The sequence below is a fragment of the Manis pentadactyla genome, chromosome 3 (genome assembly GCF_030020395.1).
Source record: "Manis pentadactyla isolate mManPen7 chromosome 3, mManPen7.hap1, whole genome shotgun sequence".
In the NCBI taxonomy this organism is placed as follows: Eukaryota; Metazoa; Chordata; class Mammalia; order Pholidota; family Manidae; genus Manis; species Manis pentadactyla.
This window is the reverse complement of record NC_080021.1, coordinates 58438523-58455169: the sequence shown is the minus strand read 5'-3', so window position 1 is coordinate 58455169 and position 16647 is coordinate 58438523. Positions and strand designations below refer to the sequence as shown.

Below are 16647 nucleotides of genomic sequence, written 5' to 3'. Positions count from 1 at the left end.
TTATCATTAAAAAAAAAAAAAGGGCATTCAGAGGGCATTTCAGACTTTCAGCAAAAGAGGTAGAGGTCAAGGGCCTTCTCTGACTACTGTTACCTTCTACTCACCAGAAATTTTGTCACCTTTTTTACTCATGTAATTACCAATTTTAAAAAGTGATTTGTGCGCTGGTTTACTATCTATTCCCCCTTCGAAGTCCCAAGAGAATAAGTTCATGAAAGCATAGAGCTAATTTGTCTTAACAGCCCTTAAAACCATGCCTGCTAAACCAAAGAGGTCCACTGTTTGTTAAAAAAGTGAACAAAGGAATGAATGATTAATGGACAAATGAATGGACAAATAAACATCAATATGGTTCCTCCCTCTTCATGATCCTCAATTTTGTGAACATTTTAGAAACTTAAGGGGAGTACCTTATGAGAATGAATGGATACTGGGCAGATAGATGTAAGCAGCAGTTGAAAGATAAACACTGCAGAGAACTACCAAAAAAGAGATGCAGGCATTTAACTCTCCTAAGTCTATAAAAAAGGTTCTAATATAGTAACTGTTCCATAGACTGGAGAATTTGAGCCACCTCTATCTCCACAAAACACTTCTGTTAAATAGACTGTTTCACTGGGAGGAGTACACATGGAGATGGGGGTTTCAACTACATAGTAATTTCTGTACTAGAATGTGTGCTTATGTGGTAGATGCATAGTTCACAATAAAAAATGAACTTAATAGATGTTGCAACAAATTCTAGTATTTAATCATTTAAAGCTATACTATACATAAAATAAATTCAAATCATAGCACTGAATAGAGAAATAGTTAATCACAAATACTGATATTTAACATTCTGTGGTTCAGTTAATAAGGCATGAGAATCAAATCAGAAATTCTAGATCTCTAAGGTGCTGTGAAATACTATGCTCAAGCATATAACATAATGACAAAGTTGATATTTGAAATTTAATAAAATGGGGAAGAAAAGAACAGTACACACAAAAGAGTATCTATCAATAAATACCCATGAAAGAAATATCATAAACAAAATTATATCCACAAATATGAAGAAAGATGGGTAACATTAGCATTTGCAATTTATAATAAATTTGAGTAGGTGAAATATTCGTAATTCAGCAGAGCTACCTGTAAATATCTATCTTTATAAAGTCAATATCTGATATTCCAGGTGCATGTTAGGTCCACTTGTAAGAATAAGGGTGATCACTGCAACTGGGCCCATGCTATCCATTGTACATGCTGCAAAGCTTGTCAAGTGTAGAGAAGAGATGAGCGGATTTCTTTGTATGAAATAGTACTTCATTTTAAAATTACTGACGTATTTTCTATTAATGAAAAATGATCTGTTACAGCCCCTGCTGACAGTACTCAAGAGCTTAGGATGCCTCTCTTGAAGGATAACTTTAGAACCACATATCTTTATGTGTGTCCTGCATAAAACCTTCTCAGTAGGAATTCTTCAGTGATGTTATCATTAGATGACAAAAACCCTAAATCACTAGGATTTCAGATGATAGTAGCGTCTGTTTACTTTATGCCAGTCACTGTTCTAAATTTTTACATACATCATCTATTCAATCCCTTCATTAGCCCATTACATGATAGATACAGATTACAGTATTAAATCTGGATTGACAAGCACATCCTACTTAGACAATTTTCTGTTTCTGACTAAGCTGTACCAAGGCAAGCCATGACTGAGCCACTACCTCTCCAATAAAAAAAGGACCTGATTTCCCACTTTCTGTGGTGTAAGACACTACCACTGTAGCCAGTGTAATGTCAGTGGGCACAGAGGTGACACAACATGTGCAGGCAGCTCCTACAAGCTGGTGCAATGTGACTCCAGCACATGTCTACCCCAGATAATCAGGTAGAATGAGCACATGTCTCCTAACTGGTTGACCCCAGTTGTCAACTGGACATTTAGATATCCAGAGCACTTGGTGAGTGGCAATCCATTCTTAAACTGCTCTCTTAGATCTAGAGTAGACTCTCTCCTTTTTCATTCTTACAATATGGGACATTCTTAAACAACACAAATGTTTTAATTACTGAAGTTCATCCTAAAATGCTGTCAATTACTAGGTTCACCTTAATTTTTGTACTATTAAGAATAAAAAAACATTGCCAATTAAATGGACTACACGATGCATCCAAAAACTAGAAATACTAAAATCTAAAAACTGTGCACATTAAAAACCAATGGAAAAAAATCATTTCTACATGTTTACTATGGTTTTCCAATCTCAGAATCTTTGTTTCATTTCTCTTTTCACTCTTGATATTCTACTCCTCCCTCTCCCACCTCAGTGGTTTCTCAATGAATATTTATATTCACATATATCTTTATGTACACAGTCTACAAACAGAACTAATTTTTATACAGTACAATAGAAAAAATTGTAATCCTGAGAGTAGATGCAAAATAACAAGAAAAGAAAATGATAAACCATCAGATTTGGTGGAGTAAGAGAAATGAGCATGAAGAATGGAAAGGGGAAGCATCTCTGAGACTGTGGAAAAGAGGAAGAGGCAAAAGAAGTTACATGCAAAGTGGCCTGAGCAGCATGCATTACTACAAAGCTGGCTTTAGTTTTATAGTATGGAACGGTTTACTATTAGGATGAACATTCAAATCTTGCCCAAAACTGCTCTCACTGCTTTGGGAAGACATAAATCCAGCCTAAGTTGACAACTCACATTATGAAGAGAAACAGTATAAATTCTTTCATTTCAAAAATCACCAATTAAAGTATAATAATACTTTTGAGATGTTTCAGTTTTTATGAGCACTCTTAAATCACTTGGAAACGATTCTACTTACTCTCCATCCACTTCTGGTCTTCTACATACACAATGAAACTTGCCACCAAAATCTATATAAAGATCATCCTCCACAATATGAAAGATTCGTCCAATGACTAGTTTATCCATGGCAGGTCCCATCTGTATAAGAGGACAACGTCTCAGCATAGATGCAAAGGATTCCGAATTTTTTCCAGAGTCCTGAACATGAAAAGAGAAATTTATATGCATATAATTCAATACAAAGGTATCATATGGCAGGCATAATAAAATCATACAGGGTAAATGTTAGAAAGCCAATTTGCTATGTATTTATATTTTGTAGTGATAATAAAAAATATTTTAATGGAACTTTGCCTTAAAAAGCCAGACATACTCTTGAACTACTCCTTCCTTTCTTTCCTTCTTGAAGATGAATCAAAGAAAAGTAGGCTTGGTTGGGGATGCCTTGGATGTGGTAACCCAGAGTGGAATCTAGACTGTCAGCAGCATAAGCCATGTCCTTAGATAAAGCCTCCCAGCATGGGGGTGGAGGGCAGGCATCAGAGTCTGAGCCCTTGAGGAGGGTATCCCAGAAGGCAACTGACATTATTCCTGGTATGGACTGAGAAGGGAAAATTCTGAAATGGACTAAATTAAGTGACATTAGGGCCAGAGAAAGCGGGAGAAAGACAAGGGAAGGTCATCAGTTAATAGGACCAAGTGAGAACTAATGATAAACTCCACGATCCTGGATGAAGTCATTTTAACAATCATCTGGAAGGTCCATAAAGACCACCGCAGGCCCCTTGGGCATGGCCAGTGTCCGACTATCATCAACAACAAGCCCACAAGCCTTCTCTACAGACCACCTACTGTGGGACTCTCCCTGCCTCGCGCTAGCCCACCTTTCTTGTCTGTAGCCAATGTAAATTTAGAGAACTTTCTATTCCATGAGCCCCTAGTAATTGAGCCTGGTGGATGAGTTGTTCCAGTGAACTTGCCTTGCTTCTGGGAAGCAGAGACTGACTGTCCCAGGACTCAGTCCTTATCTGCCTACACAGACCCTTTTTATATCAGAGAGCTCTCAGTCTCTAGAGTTTATGATCTGTCGTGATCATCTGTAAGAAAATGCCTTAAATTCAGGTTTAGCTAGAGTGACTATTCTTTTAATACAAATTGAAAAAACCATTAAGATAAAAGTGGTTAAGAGCCCTTCAATTAGCAGTCTAAATAGGAGCTCCTGTTATGGACTATTTTTTTCATTAAGGTATTGATATACAATCTTATAAAGGTTGCACATGCACACCACTGTGGTTATTACATTCACCCATATTATCAAATCCACCTCACCCCCCATTACAGTCACTGTCCATCAGCATAGTAAGAAGCTATAGAGTCACTACTTGTCTTCTCCATGTTATACTGCCTTCCCGATGACCCCCCTACATTATGTGTGCTAATCAGAATAAGCATTGCTTCTTAAACATGGTCTCACTCCCCTCTCACATCCCTGTCCTCTCTTCTTTAAAGACTGGAAATAGTTTTTGCCATTTCCACTTACCTCCACCCCTCTCTTCCCCACCTCCTTCCCATTTATCTTAGCAAGGTAATTGCAAAAGAGAAACTATATTCAGAAAATATACTCTAACGAGCATGTCATAGGTATGCAATAGGCATGTGGAGATTAATATCATTTTCTCTGTGCCTATGGATCAACACTCAATAGAAAAACCTGGTGTGATATTAAATATAAAGCATTCGTGTCAATTGTACATGGTATAGATAGAAATACTACTTAAACACTAACAAGGGTGAGGATATGATTTTAGATAGGATTTCTTATGTTATTCACAAAATTTTCCAAGACATTTCACAACTCATTTTATGAGTTCACGATTACCCTGACACCAAAACTAGACCCTCATTATACACAAAAGTTATAGACAAAAAATGGATATAGACACAAAAATCTTTAACAAAATATTAGAAAATTTTAATCCAGCAGCATCTAAGCTGAATAATACGTCATAACCAAGTGGGATTTTTATAAGAAATGCCAGGTTATTTCGACACTTGAAAGTCAATCAATATATATTTCATGCAACTAATATGGAGAAAAAACAGGAGTTGCAGTACTTGTATCAGACAAAATAGACTTCAAAACAAAGGAAGTCATAAGAGACAAAGAAGAACATTATATAATGATAAAGGAGTCAATCCCCCTTCTTAAGAGGCTACAACCACAATAAATATCTGTGCACCCAACACAGGAGCACCTACAGTATAAAAAAAAAACTCAAAAAATTAAGGGGGAAATAGAATGCAATGCATTCATTGAAGGAGAACTTCAACACACCAGTCACTCCAAAGGACAAATCAACAAGACAAAAAATAAATAAGGAGACAGAGGCACTGAACAACACATTAGAAAAGATGGACCTAACAGACATCTACAGAATACTCCATCCAAAAGCAACAGGATACACATTCTTCTCAGGTGCACATGGAACATTTTCAAGAATAGATCATATACGAGGCCACAAAAAGAGCCTCATGAAATTCAAAAAGATTGAAATAGTAAAAACCAGCTTCTCAGACCACAAAGGTATGAAACTAGAAATAAATCATGCAAATAAAATGAAAAAGCCCACAAACACAAGGAGGCTTAACAACATGCTCCTAAATAACCAATGGATCAATGACCAAATAAAAACAGAGATCAGGCAATATATGGAGACAAATGACAACAATAACCCAACACCACAAAATCTGTGGGATGCAGCCAAGGCCGTGCTAAGAGGGAAGTATACTGTAATACAGGCCTACTTCAGGAAGAAAGAACAATCCCATATGAGCAGTCTAAACTCACAATTAACAAAACTGGAAAAAGAAGAACAAATGAGGCCCAAAGTCAGTAGAAGGAGGGACATAATAAAGATTAGAGGAGAAACAAATAAAATGGAGAAGAATAAAACAATAGAAAGAATCAATGAAAACAAGAGCTGGTTCTTTGAGAAAATAAACAAGATAGATAAATGCCTAGCCAGACTTATCAAGGTAAAAAGAGAGTCTACACACATAAACAGAATCAGAAATGAGAAAGGAAAAATCACTACGGACACCATAGAAATACAAAGAATTATTAGATAATACTATGAAAATTTTTATGCTAACAAACTGGATAACCTAGGAGAAATGGACAAATCTCTTGAAAAATACAACCTTCCAAGGCTGATCCAGGAAGAAACAGAAAATCTGAACAGACCAATTACCAGCAACAAAATTGAACTGGTAATCAAAAAACAACTTAAGAACACAACCACTGGACCAGATGGCTTCACCTGAATTTTATCAAACATTTAGTGAAGACCTAATACTCATCCTCCTCAAAGTTTTCCAAAAAGTAGGAGAGGAGGGAAAACTTCCAAATGCATTCTATGAAGCCAGCATCACTCTAGTACCAAAAACCAGGCAAAGACACCACACAAAAAAAGAGAAAATTACAGACCAATATCCCCGATGAACATAGATGCAAAAATACTCAACAAAATATTAGCAAACCGAATTCAAAAGTGTATCAAAAAGATCATCCATCATAATCAAGAGGGATTTATACCAGGGATGCAAGGATGGTACAATATTCGAAAATCCATCAACATCATCCACCACATCAACAAAAAGAAGGACAAAAACCACATGATCATGTCCATAGATGCCAAAAAAGCATTTAACAAAATTCAACATCCATTCATGATAAAATCTCTCAACAAAATGGGTATAGAGGGCAAGTACCTCAACATAATAAAGGCCATAAAAGACAAACCCACAGCCAACATCATACTTAACAGTGAGAAGCTGAAAGCTTTTCCTTTAAGATCAGTAACAAGATAAGGATGCCCACTCTCCCCACTTTTATGGAACATGGTCTGGACACAGCAATCAGACAACACAAAGAAATAAAAGGCATCCAGATTGGTAAGGAAGATGTTAAACTGTCACTGTTCACAGATCACATGATATTATACACAAAAAATCCTGAATTTTATGTACAGCAAAGTTGCAAGATACAAAATTAATACACAGAAATCTGTTGCATTCCTGTACACTAATGATGAATTAGCAGAAAGAGAAATCAGGAAAACAATTCCATTCACAATTGCATCAAAAAGAATAAAATATCTAGGAATAAACCTAACGAAGGAGGTGAAAGACCTATACTCTGAAAACTACAAGACACTCATGAGAGAAATTAAAGAAAATACCAATAAATGGAAATACATGCTGTGTTCATGGATAGGAAGAATTAATATTGTCAAAATGGCCATTCTGCCTAAAGCAATCTACAGATTTAATGCAATCCCTATCAAAGTACAAACAGCATTCTTCAATAAACTAGAGTAAATACTTCTAAAATTCATATGGAACCACAAAAGACCCTGAATAGCCAAAGCAATCCTGAGAAGGAAGAATAAAGCTGGGGGATTATGCTTCCTGACTTCAAGTTCTCCTACAAAGCCACAGTAATCAAGACAATTTGGTGTTGGCACAAGAACAGACCATAGACCAATGGAACAGACTAGAGAGCCCTGATATAAACCCAAGCATGTATGGTCAATTAATATATGATAAAGGAGCCATGGACATACAATGGGGAAACGACCACCTCTTCAACAACTGGTGTTGGCAAAACTGGAAAGCTACATGCAAGAGAATGAAACTGGATTATTGTCTAACCCATACACAAAAATTAACTCGAAGTCGATCAAAGACCTGAATGTAAGTCATGAAACCATAAAACTCTTAGAAGATAACTTAGGCAAAAATTTCTTAAATATAAATAAACATGAGCAACTTTTTCCTGAATGCATCCCCTCAGGCAAGGAAAACAAAAGCAAAAATGAACAAATGGGACTACATCAAGCTAAAAATCTTCTGTACAGCAAAGGACACCATCAGCAGAACAAAAAGGCACCCTATAGTATGGGAGAATATATTTGTAAACAACATATTCAGCAAGGGGTTATCATCCAAAATATATAAAGAACTCACATGCCTCAACACCCACAAAGCAAATAACCCAATTAAAAAATGGACAGAAGATATGAATAGATAATTCTCCATAGAAGAAATCTAGATGGCCAACAGGCACATGAAAAGATGCTCCATGTTGCTAATTCTCAGGGAAATGCAAATTAAAACCACAATGAGATATCACCTCACACCAGTTAGGATGGCCAACATAGAAAAGACTAAGAACAACAAATGCTGGTGAGGATGTGGAGAAAGGGGAACCCTCCTACACTGCTGGTGGCAATGTAATCTGGTTCAACCATTGTGGAAAGCAATACGGAGGTTCCTCAAAAAACTGCAAATAGAAACACCATTTGACCTGGGAATTCCACTCCTAGGAATTTACCCTAAGAATACAGCAGCCCACTTTGAAAAAGACAGATGCACCCCTATGTTTATCACAGCACTATTTACAATAACCAAGAAATGGAAGCAACCTAAGTGTCCATCAGTAGATGAATGGATAAAGAAGATGTGGTACATATACACAATGGAATATTATTCAGCCATAAGAAGAAAACAAATCCTACCATTTGCAATAACATGGATGGAGCTGGAGGGTATCATGGTCAGTGAAATAAGCCAGGAGGAGAAATACAAGTATCAAATGATTTCACTCATATTAGGTCTTCACTAAGTGTTTGATAAAATTCAGCGGTGAAGCCATCTGGTTCAGGGATTTTCTTTGTAGGTAGTTTTATTATTAACAATTCAATTTCGTTGCTGGTAATTGGTCTATTCAGATTTTCTGTTTCTTTCTGGGTCAGCCTTGGAAAGTGGTATTTTTCTAGAAAGTTGACCATTTATTCTAGGTTATCCAGTTTGTCAGCATATAACTTTTCATAGTATTCTCTAATAATTCTTTGTATTTCTGTGATGTGTGTATGCTTTTTCCTTTCTCATTTCTGATTCTGTTTATGTGTGTAGATTTTCTTTTTTTCTTGACAAGTCTGGCTAGGAGTTTATATATATTTTTAATTTTCTTTATGAATCAGCTCCTGGTTTCATTGATTCTTTTTATTATTTTATTCTTCTCAGTATTATTTATTTCTTCTCTGTTCTTTACTATGTCCCTTCGACTGACTTTGGGCCTCAATTGTTCTTTTTCTACTTTCATTAGCTGTTGAGTTTAAACTGTTCATTTGACATTGTTCTTCTTTCTTGAGGTAAGCCTCTATTGCTATATACTTTCCTGTTAGAACTCCATTCACTGAGTCCCACAGATTTTGAGGTGTTGTTTTCATTTGTCTCCATATACTGCTCAATTTCTGTTTTCATTTGGTCATTGACACATTGATTATTTAGGAGCATGTTGTTAAGCCTCCATGTTTTTGTGGGGTTTTTAATTTTCTTTATGTAATTTATTTTTAGTTTCATACCTTTATGCTCTGAGAAGCTAGTTGGTAAAATTCCAATCCTACTGAATGTACTGAGGCTCTTTTTGTGATCTAGTATGTGATCTACTCTGGAAAAGGTTTCATGTGCACTTGAGAAGAATGTGTATCCTGCTGCTTTTGGGTGGAGTGTTCTCTAGGTGTCTGTTAGGTCCATCTGTTCTAATGTGTTGTTCAATGCCTCTGTCTCCTTACCTATTTTCTGTCTGGTTGATCTGTCCTTTGGAGTGAGTGGTGTGCTGAAGTCTCCTAAAATAAATGCATTGCATTCAATTTCCCCCTTTAATTCTGCTAATATTTGTTTCACATATGTTGGGTACTCCTGTGTTGGGTGCATGGATACTTATAATGGTTATATCCTCCTACTGGACTGACCCCTTTATCATTATGTAATGCTTTTCTCTGTCTCGTTACTTTGTTTTGGTATCTATTTTGTCTGATACAAGTACTGTCACCCCTGCTTTTCTCTCCCTATTAGCTGCATGAAATAACTTTTTCCATCCCTTCACTTTTAGTCTGTGTATGTCTTTGGGTTTGAACTGAGTCTCCTGTAGGCAGCATAAAGATGGGTCTTGTTTTTTTATGAATTCAGTGACTCATTGTCTTTTGATTGGTACATTCAGTCCATTTACATTTAGGGTGATTATCGATAGGTTTGTACTTATTGCAATTGCAGGCTTTAGATTCATGGTTAGCAAAAGTTCAAGGGAAGCTTCTTTACTAACAGTCTAACTCACTTATTACACTATTTCAAATACAATCTAAAGGTCTTTTTTCTTCTCCCTTCTTTCTCTTCCTCCTCCACTCTTTATATATTAGGTATCATATTCTGTACTCTTTGTGTATCCCTTGACAGACTTTGGGGGTAGTTGATTTAATTTTGTATTTGCTTCGTACTTAATAGGTCTACTTCCTTTACTGTGGTTTTACTTTCTCTGGCGACTGCTATTTAGCCTTAGGAAGACTTCCACCTATAGCAGTCCCTACAAAATACACTGTAGAGACGTTTTGTTGGAGGCAAATTCCCTCAACTTTTGCTTTCCCGGAAATTGCTTAATCCCTCCTTCAAATTTAAATGATAACCTTTCCGGGTATAGTATTCTTGGTTTGAGGCCCTTCTGCTTCATTGCATTAAATACATCATGACACTCCCTTCTGGCTTGTAAGGTTTCTGCTAAGAAGTCAAATGATAGCCTGATGGGCTTTCCTTTGTAGATCATCTTATTTCTCTCTCTGGCTGCTTTTAAACATCTGTCCTTGTCCTTGATGTTTGCCATTTTAATTATTATCAGTTTTGGTGTTGTCTTCCTTGGGTTCTTGTGTTGGGAGATCTGTGCACTTCCATAGCCTGAGAGACTTTTTCCTTCCCCAGATTGGGGAATATTTCAGCAATTATTTCCTCAAAGAGACTTTCTATCTCTTTCTCTCTCCTTCTTTTACTGATATCCCTACAATGTGAATATTGTTCCATTTGGATTGGTCACATGGTTCTCTTAATATTCTTTCATTTCTATAGATCCTTTTTTCTCTCTGTGCCTCAGGTTTGTTTTTGTTCTCTAATTTGTTTCATTTACTGTATCTTCTACCTCACCTGATCTTTTTTTAAATCCCTCCATTGTATGTTTTATTTCAGATACTGTGTTTTTCAAAGTTTTTCTTTCTTTAAATCCTCCCTGAGGTGTTGAATATTTTTCTGTAGCTCTGTGAGCTTATGATTTTCATTTTGAAATCTTTATCAGGAAAATTGGTGATTTCAGTTTCACTTAGCCTTTTTGCTGGTGTTTGAGGGATTTTGGGTTGTACCAGGTTCTTTTGCCATTTTATATTCCTAATGATTACTCTGGATTAATAACTTTGTGTACACAACACCCTCTAGTCCCCAACAGCTCTACTCTCTGGAGCTGCGCAGCCCCTGGAGAGATGGCAGGGGTTGCAGGCATGTGGTGCCAGTGCCAGCTGGGAGGAAAAAGCTCTTTCCTGATTCCTGGCAGGAGTGCCTGACTCCACTGCCAGGGCCAGTAGGCTGAGCACACGTGAGGAGCCTCTATGTTATACCCTTGTAGCTGCTGTAGGCGGGGCCACTCTCTAACTGACCTGGTGCAATAGTAGGGACAGCAGGTCTGTGAACTGTGCCAACCAGTAGGAAGGAGCGGCAGGTTGTGTATTGCAGTGGGGGGCCTCAGTGCTGCGTTGCCAGTCTGGGGAATGGAGCACGTGAAACTCCTGAAAGTTCCCAATCTGTTAGGCTGAGTGTGGCAAGATGATTTCATCCACCCACCCTTTATCCTGAGCAGCAAGCTCTGTGTAATTGCTGCCCCTTTAGCAGCCCTCTTGCTACTGGGAAGTCTTTCAACGTGCCCGCCTTCCTTTTGTCCCAGAGTGGCAAGTTGTGGGTACCTGTTCTCCACAAGCGGAGGAAATGTTAGTTTTTCTGTGTATTCTGCCTGTCTTTGCTTTCCAACCCCTCTAATCTCCAGAGCACCAGGTAATGTGGGTTCATGATCCCAAATCAGATCTCCAGGCATGGGCATTTATCAGTCCTGGGCTTCTACTCCCTCCTCACTCCGTTTCTCTTCCTCCCACCAGTGAGCTGGGTTGAGGGAGGGCTTGGTTCCTGCCAGATCGCAGCTTTGCTACTTTACCCTTTCCTTTGAGGTCTTCTCTTTTCCCCAGATGTAGGCTGTCTGTTGCAGTCTTCTTTATGGTCGCTTTATCAGGGTTAGTCGTATTTGCTGTGTTTGTGGTTTTTTTTTTTTTTTAAATAATTATTTTTTATTGAAGGGTAGTTGACGCACAGTATTACATTACATTAGTTTCAAGTGTACAACACAGTGGTAGAACATTTATATACATAATTCTAGGTTCCAGCTATCACCCTACCAAGCTGTTACAATATCTTGACTATATTCCTTATGCTATACATTACATCCCGGTTACTTATTTATTTTACCATTGGAAGTCTGTCCTTTTTTTTTTTTTTTTTTGGTGAGGGCATCTCTCATATTTATTGATCAAATGGTTGTTAATGACAATAAAATTCTGTATAGGGGAGTCAATGCTCAATGCACAATCATTAATCCACCCCAAGCCTAATTTTCGTCAGTCTCCAATCTTCTGAGGCATAACAAACAAGTTCTTACATGGAGAACAAATTCTTACATAATGAATAAGTTACATAGTGAACAGTACAAGGGGAGTCATCACAGAATCTTTCGGTTTTGCTCATGCATTATGAACTCTAAACAGTCAGTTCAAATATGAATACTCATTTGGTTTTTATACTTGATTTATATGTGGATACCACATTTCTCTCTTTATTATTATTATTTTTAATAAAATGCTGAAGTGGTAGGTAGATACAAGATAAAGGTAGAAAACATAGTTTAGTGTTGTAAGAGAGCAGATGTAGATGATCAGGTGTGTGCCTGTAGACTATGTGTTAATCCAAGCTAGACCAGGGCAATAAAACATCCACGTATGCAGAAGATTTCTCTCAGAACAGGGGGGGTGAGGTTCTAAGCCTCACCTCTGTTGATCCCCAATTTCTCACCTGATGGCCCCCCTGCGACTGTGCCTGTCTTAGGTTGTTCCTCCCTTGAGGAATCTTACCCGTCTCTGGCTAACCAGTCATCTTCCGGGGCCATACAGGGAAATGTGAAGTTGGTAAGTGAGAGGGAAGCCTTATTGTTTGAAAAGGTTAGCTTTTTACTTCTTTGCATATTTATGCCCTGTGGCTTCTATGCCCAGCATTTGTCTTGAGGTATCTTTACCACTTGGAGGAGTTATGATACTCGGTAAATTTGATATGAGGCACGAATTTTATTTAAGGGTTGTAATTAGGAAGGAAGAAGAAAAGCTATAGAAGTAGCAGACGGAAGAAAACATGGGAAGATTGATTATTTCTTTGACATATCTTCTTGTAGAGTAACTTCAGCATATATAGGTTTTAAGCTACTACTTAAATTGCGCACACACATTAACATAATAGGAGTATAGTTACATAACCAAAGCATATCTGTAATTACCAGCCATCTCCAGTGAAACCAAGAAAACCATTAAGGCACCTTAGGCATTTGTGAAAACTTATCTATGATATAGTGGATATTGTCCAATTGAACTTGAACAGTCTGAGAGAAATCAGACAAATTAAAACAACCCATTCCTGGGGACTGTTCACATGCCATATGTTCTTTTAACAGTAAATAGTCTGTAGTTGTAAGACTTTGGAGCGCTACAATTTGCACTTCTCCAAATTCTTGGTTGAGTTCCAACAGTATAGATCCAGTCAAATTTGTTGTTTTACTGTATGCACAGGCCAGCTTAGATATCTCCTTCCTCATTCCCATGGCAAGTCCAGGAACTGGTGGGATGAGTGCATCTACAGCTGTAGCAGTGCGTGGATCTTTGTTGGGGTTTTTTGATGATCATCTTCTGGCATGAGTCTTCCAGAGAGTGCTGATGTTGGAAGTTCTTTTTCATATCGTATCTTAGTTCATTTTCGGGGTAGCCCAATTAGGCTTTGATCCTCTGTATAAACACAAACAGACCCTTTGCCTACACTTTTATATGCCCTTTATACCCTTGTCTAGAACTCGTTGGAGGTTACCACACAGGAACTGCCCTTTTTTTTTTTTTTTTTGCTTTGTTTTTGGTATCACTAATCTACACTTACATGACGAATATTATGTTTACTAGGCTCTCCCCTATACCAGGTCTCCCCTATAAGCCCCTTTACAGTCATTGTCCATCAGCATAGCAAAATGTTGTAGAATCACTACTTGCCTTCTCTGTGTTGTACAGACCTCCCTTTTCTCCTACCCCCCCATGCATGTTAATCTTAATACCCCCCTACTTCTCCCCCCCTTATCCCTCCCTACCCACCCATCCTCCTCAGTCCCTTTCCCTTTGGTACCTGTTAATCCATTCTTGAGTTCTGTGATTCTGCTGCTGTTTTGTTCCTTCAGTTTTTCCTTTGTTCTTATATTCCACAGATAAGTGAAATAATTTGGTATTTCTCTTTCTCCGCTTGGCTTGTTTCACTGAGCATAATACCCTCCAGCTCCATCCATGTTGCTGCAAATGATTGGATTTGCCCTTTTCTTATGGCTGAGTAGTATTCCATTGTGTATATGTACCACATCTTCTTTATCCATTCATCTATTGATGGACATTTAGGTTGCTTCCAATTCTTGGCTATTGTAAATAGTGCTGCAATAAACATAGGGGTGCATCTGTCTTTCTCAAACTTGATTGCTGCGTTCTTAGGGTAAATCCCTAGGAGTGCAAATCCTGGGTCAAATGGTAAGTCTGTTTTGAGCATTTTGATATACCTCCATACTGCTTTCCACAATGGTTGAACTAGTTTACATTCCCACCAGCAGTGTAGGAGGGTTCCCCTTTCTCCACAGCCTCGCCAACATTTGTTGTTGTTTGTCTTTTGGATGGCAGCCATCCTTACTGGTGTGAGGTGATACCTCATTGTAGTTTTAATTTGCATTTCTCTGATAATTAGCGATGTGGAGCATCTTTTCATGTGTCTGTTGGCCATCTGTATTTCTTTTTTGGAGAACTGTCTGTTCAGTTCCTCTGCCCATTTTTTAATTGGGTTATTTGTTTTTTGTTTGTTGAGGCGTGTGAGCTCTTTATATATTCTGGACGTCAAGCCTTTATCGAATGTGTCATTTTCAAATATATTCTCCCATACTGTAGGGATCCTTTTTGTTCTATTGATGGTGTCCTTTGCTGTACAGAAGCTTTTCAGCTTAATATAGTCCCACTTACTCATTTTTGCTGTTGTTTTCCTTGCTCGGGGAGATATGTTCAAGAAGAGGTCACTCATGTTTATGTCTAAGAGGTTTTCGCCTATGTTTTCTTCCAAGAGTTTAATGGTTTCATGGCTTACATTCAGGTCTTTGATCCATTTTGAGTTTACTTTTGTATATGGGGTTAGACAATGGTCCAGTTTCATTCTCTTACATGTAGCTGTCCAGTTTTGCCAGCACCACCTGTTGAAGAGACTGTCATTTCGCCATTGTATGTCCATGGCTCCTTTATCAAATATTAATTGACCATATATGTCTGGGTTAATGTCTGGATTCTCTAGTCTGTTCCATTGGTCTGTGGCTCTGCTCTTGTGCCAGTACCAAATTGTCTTGATTACTATGGCTTTATAGTAGAGCTTGAAGTTGGGGAGTGAGATCCCCCCTACTTTATTCTTCTTTCTCAGGATTGCTTTGGCTATTCGGGGTCTTTGGTGTTTCCATATGAATTTTTGAATTATTTGTTCCAGTTCATTGAAGAATGTTGCTGGTAGTTTCATAGGGATTGCATCAAATCTGTATATTGCTTTGGGCAGGATGGCCATTTTAACGATATTAATTCTTCCTAGCCACAAGCATGGGATGAGTTTCCATCTGTTAGTGTCCCCTTTAATTTCTCTTAAGAGTGACTTGTAGTTTTCAGAGTATAAGTCTTTCACTTCTTTGGTTAGGTTTATTCCTAGGTATTTTATTTTTTTTGACGCAATTGTGAATGGAGTTGTTTTCCTGATTTCTCTTTCTGTTGGTTCATTGTTAGTATATAGGAAAGCCACAGATTTCTGTGTGTTGATTTTGTATCCTGCAACTTTGCTGTATTCCGATATCAGTTCTAGTAGTTTTGGGGTGGAGTCTTTAGGGTTTTTTATGTACAGTATCATGTCATCTGCAAATAGTGACAGTTTAACTTCTTCTTTACCAATCTGGATTCCTTGTATTTCTTTATTTTGTCTGATTGCCGTGGCTAGGACCTCCAGTACTATGTTAAATAACAGTGGAGAGAGTGGGCATCCCTGTCTAGTTCCCGATCTCAGAGGAAATGCTTTCAGCTTCTCGCTGTTCAATATAATGTTGGCTGTGGGTTTATCATAGATGGCCTTTATTATGTTGAGGTACTTGCCCTCTATTCCCATTTTGCTGAGAGTTTTTAACATGAATGGATGTTGAACTTTGTCAAATGCTTTTTCAGCATCTATGGAGATGATCATGTGGTTTTTGTCTTTCTTTTTGTTGATGTGGTGGATGATGTTGATGGACTTTCGAATGTTGAACCATCCTTGCATCCCTGGGATGAATCCCACTTGGTCATGGTGTATGATCCTTTTGATGTATTTTTGAATTTGGTTTGCTAATATTTTGTTGAGTATTTTTGCATCTACGTTCATCAGGGATATTGGTCTGTAGTTTTCTTTTTTGGTGGGGTCTTTGCCTGGTTTTGGTATTAGGGTGATGTTAGCTTCATAGAATGAGTTTGGGAGTATCCCCTCCTCCTCTATTTTTTGGAAAACTTTAAGGAGAATGGGTATTATGTCTTCCCTGTATGTCTGATAAAATTCCGAGGTAAATCC

At 37.8% G+C, this 16647-nt stretch overlaps 1 protein-coding gene across 1 annotated transcript in view; it reads right to left on the bottom strand.

Annotated features, from left to right (window-relative positions):
- Positions 1 to 16647, bottom strand: part of LOC118929399 (tumor protein D52) — a 288249-nt gene that overhangs the window by 126634 nt on the left and 144968 nt on the right. The window contains exon 2 of the mRNA XM_057497948.1: positions 2837 to 3018. Coding sequence (XP_057353931.1) covers positions 2837 to 3018 — 182 coding nt within the window. The remainder of the gene's footprint in view (positions 1 to 2836; positions 3019 to 16647) is intronic.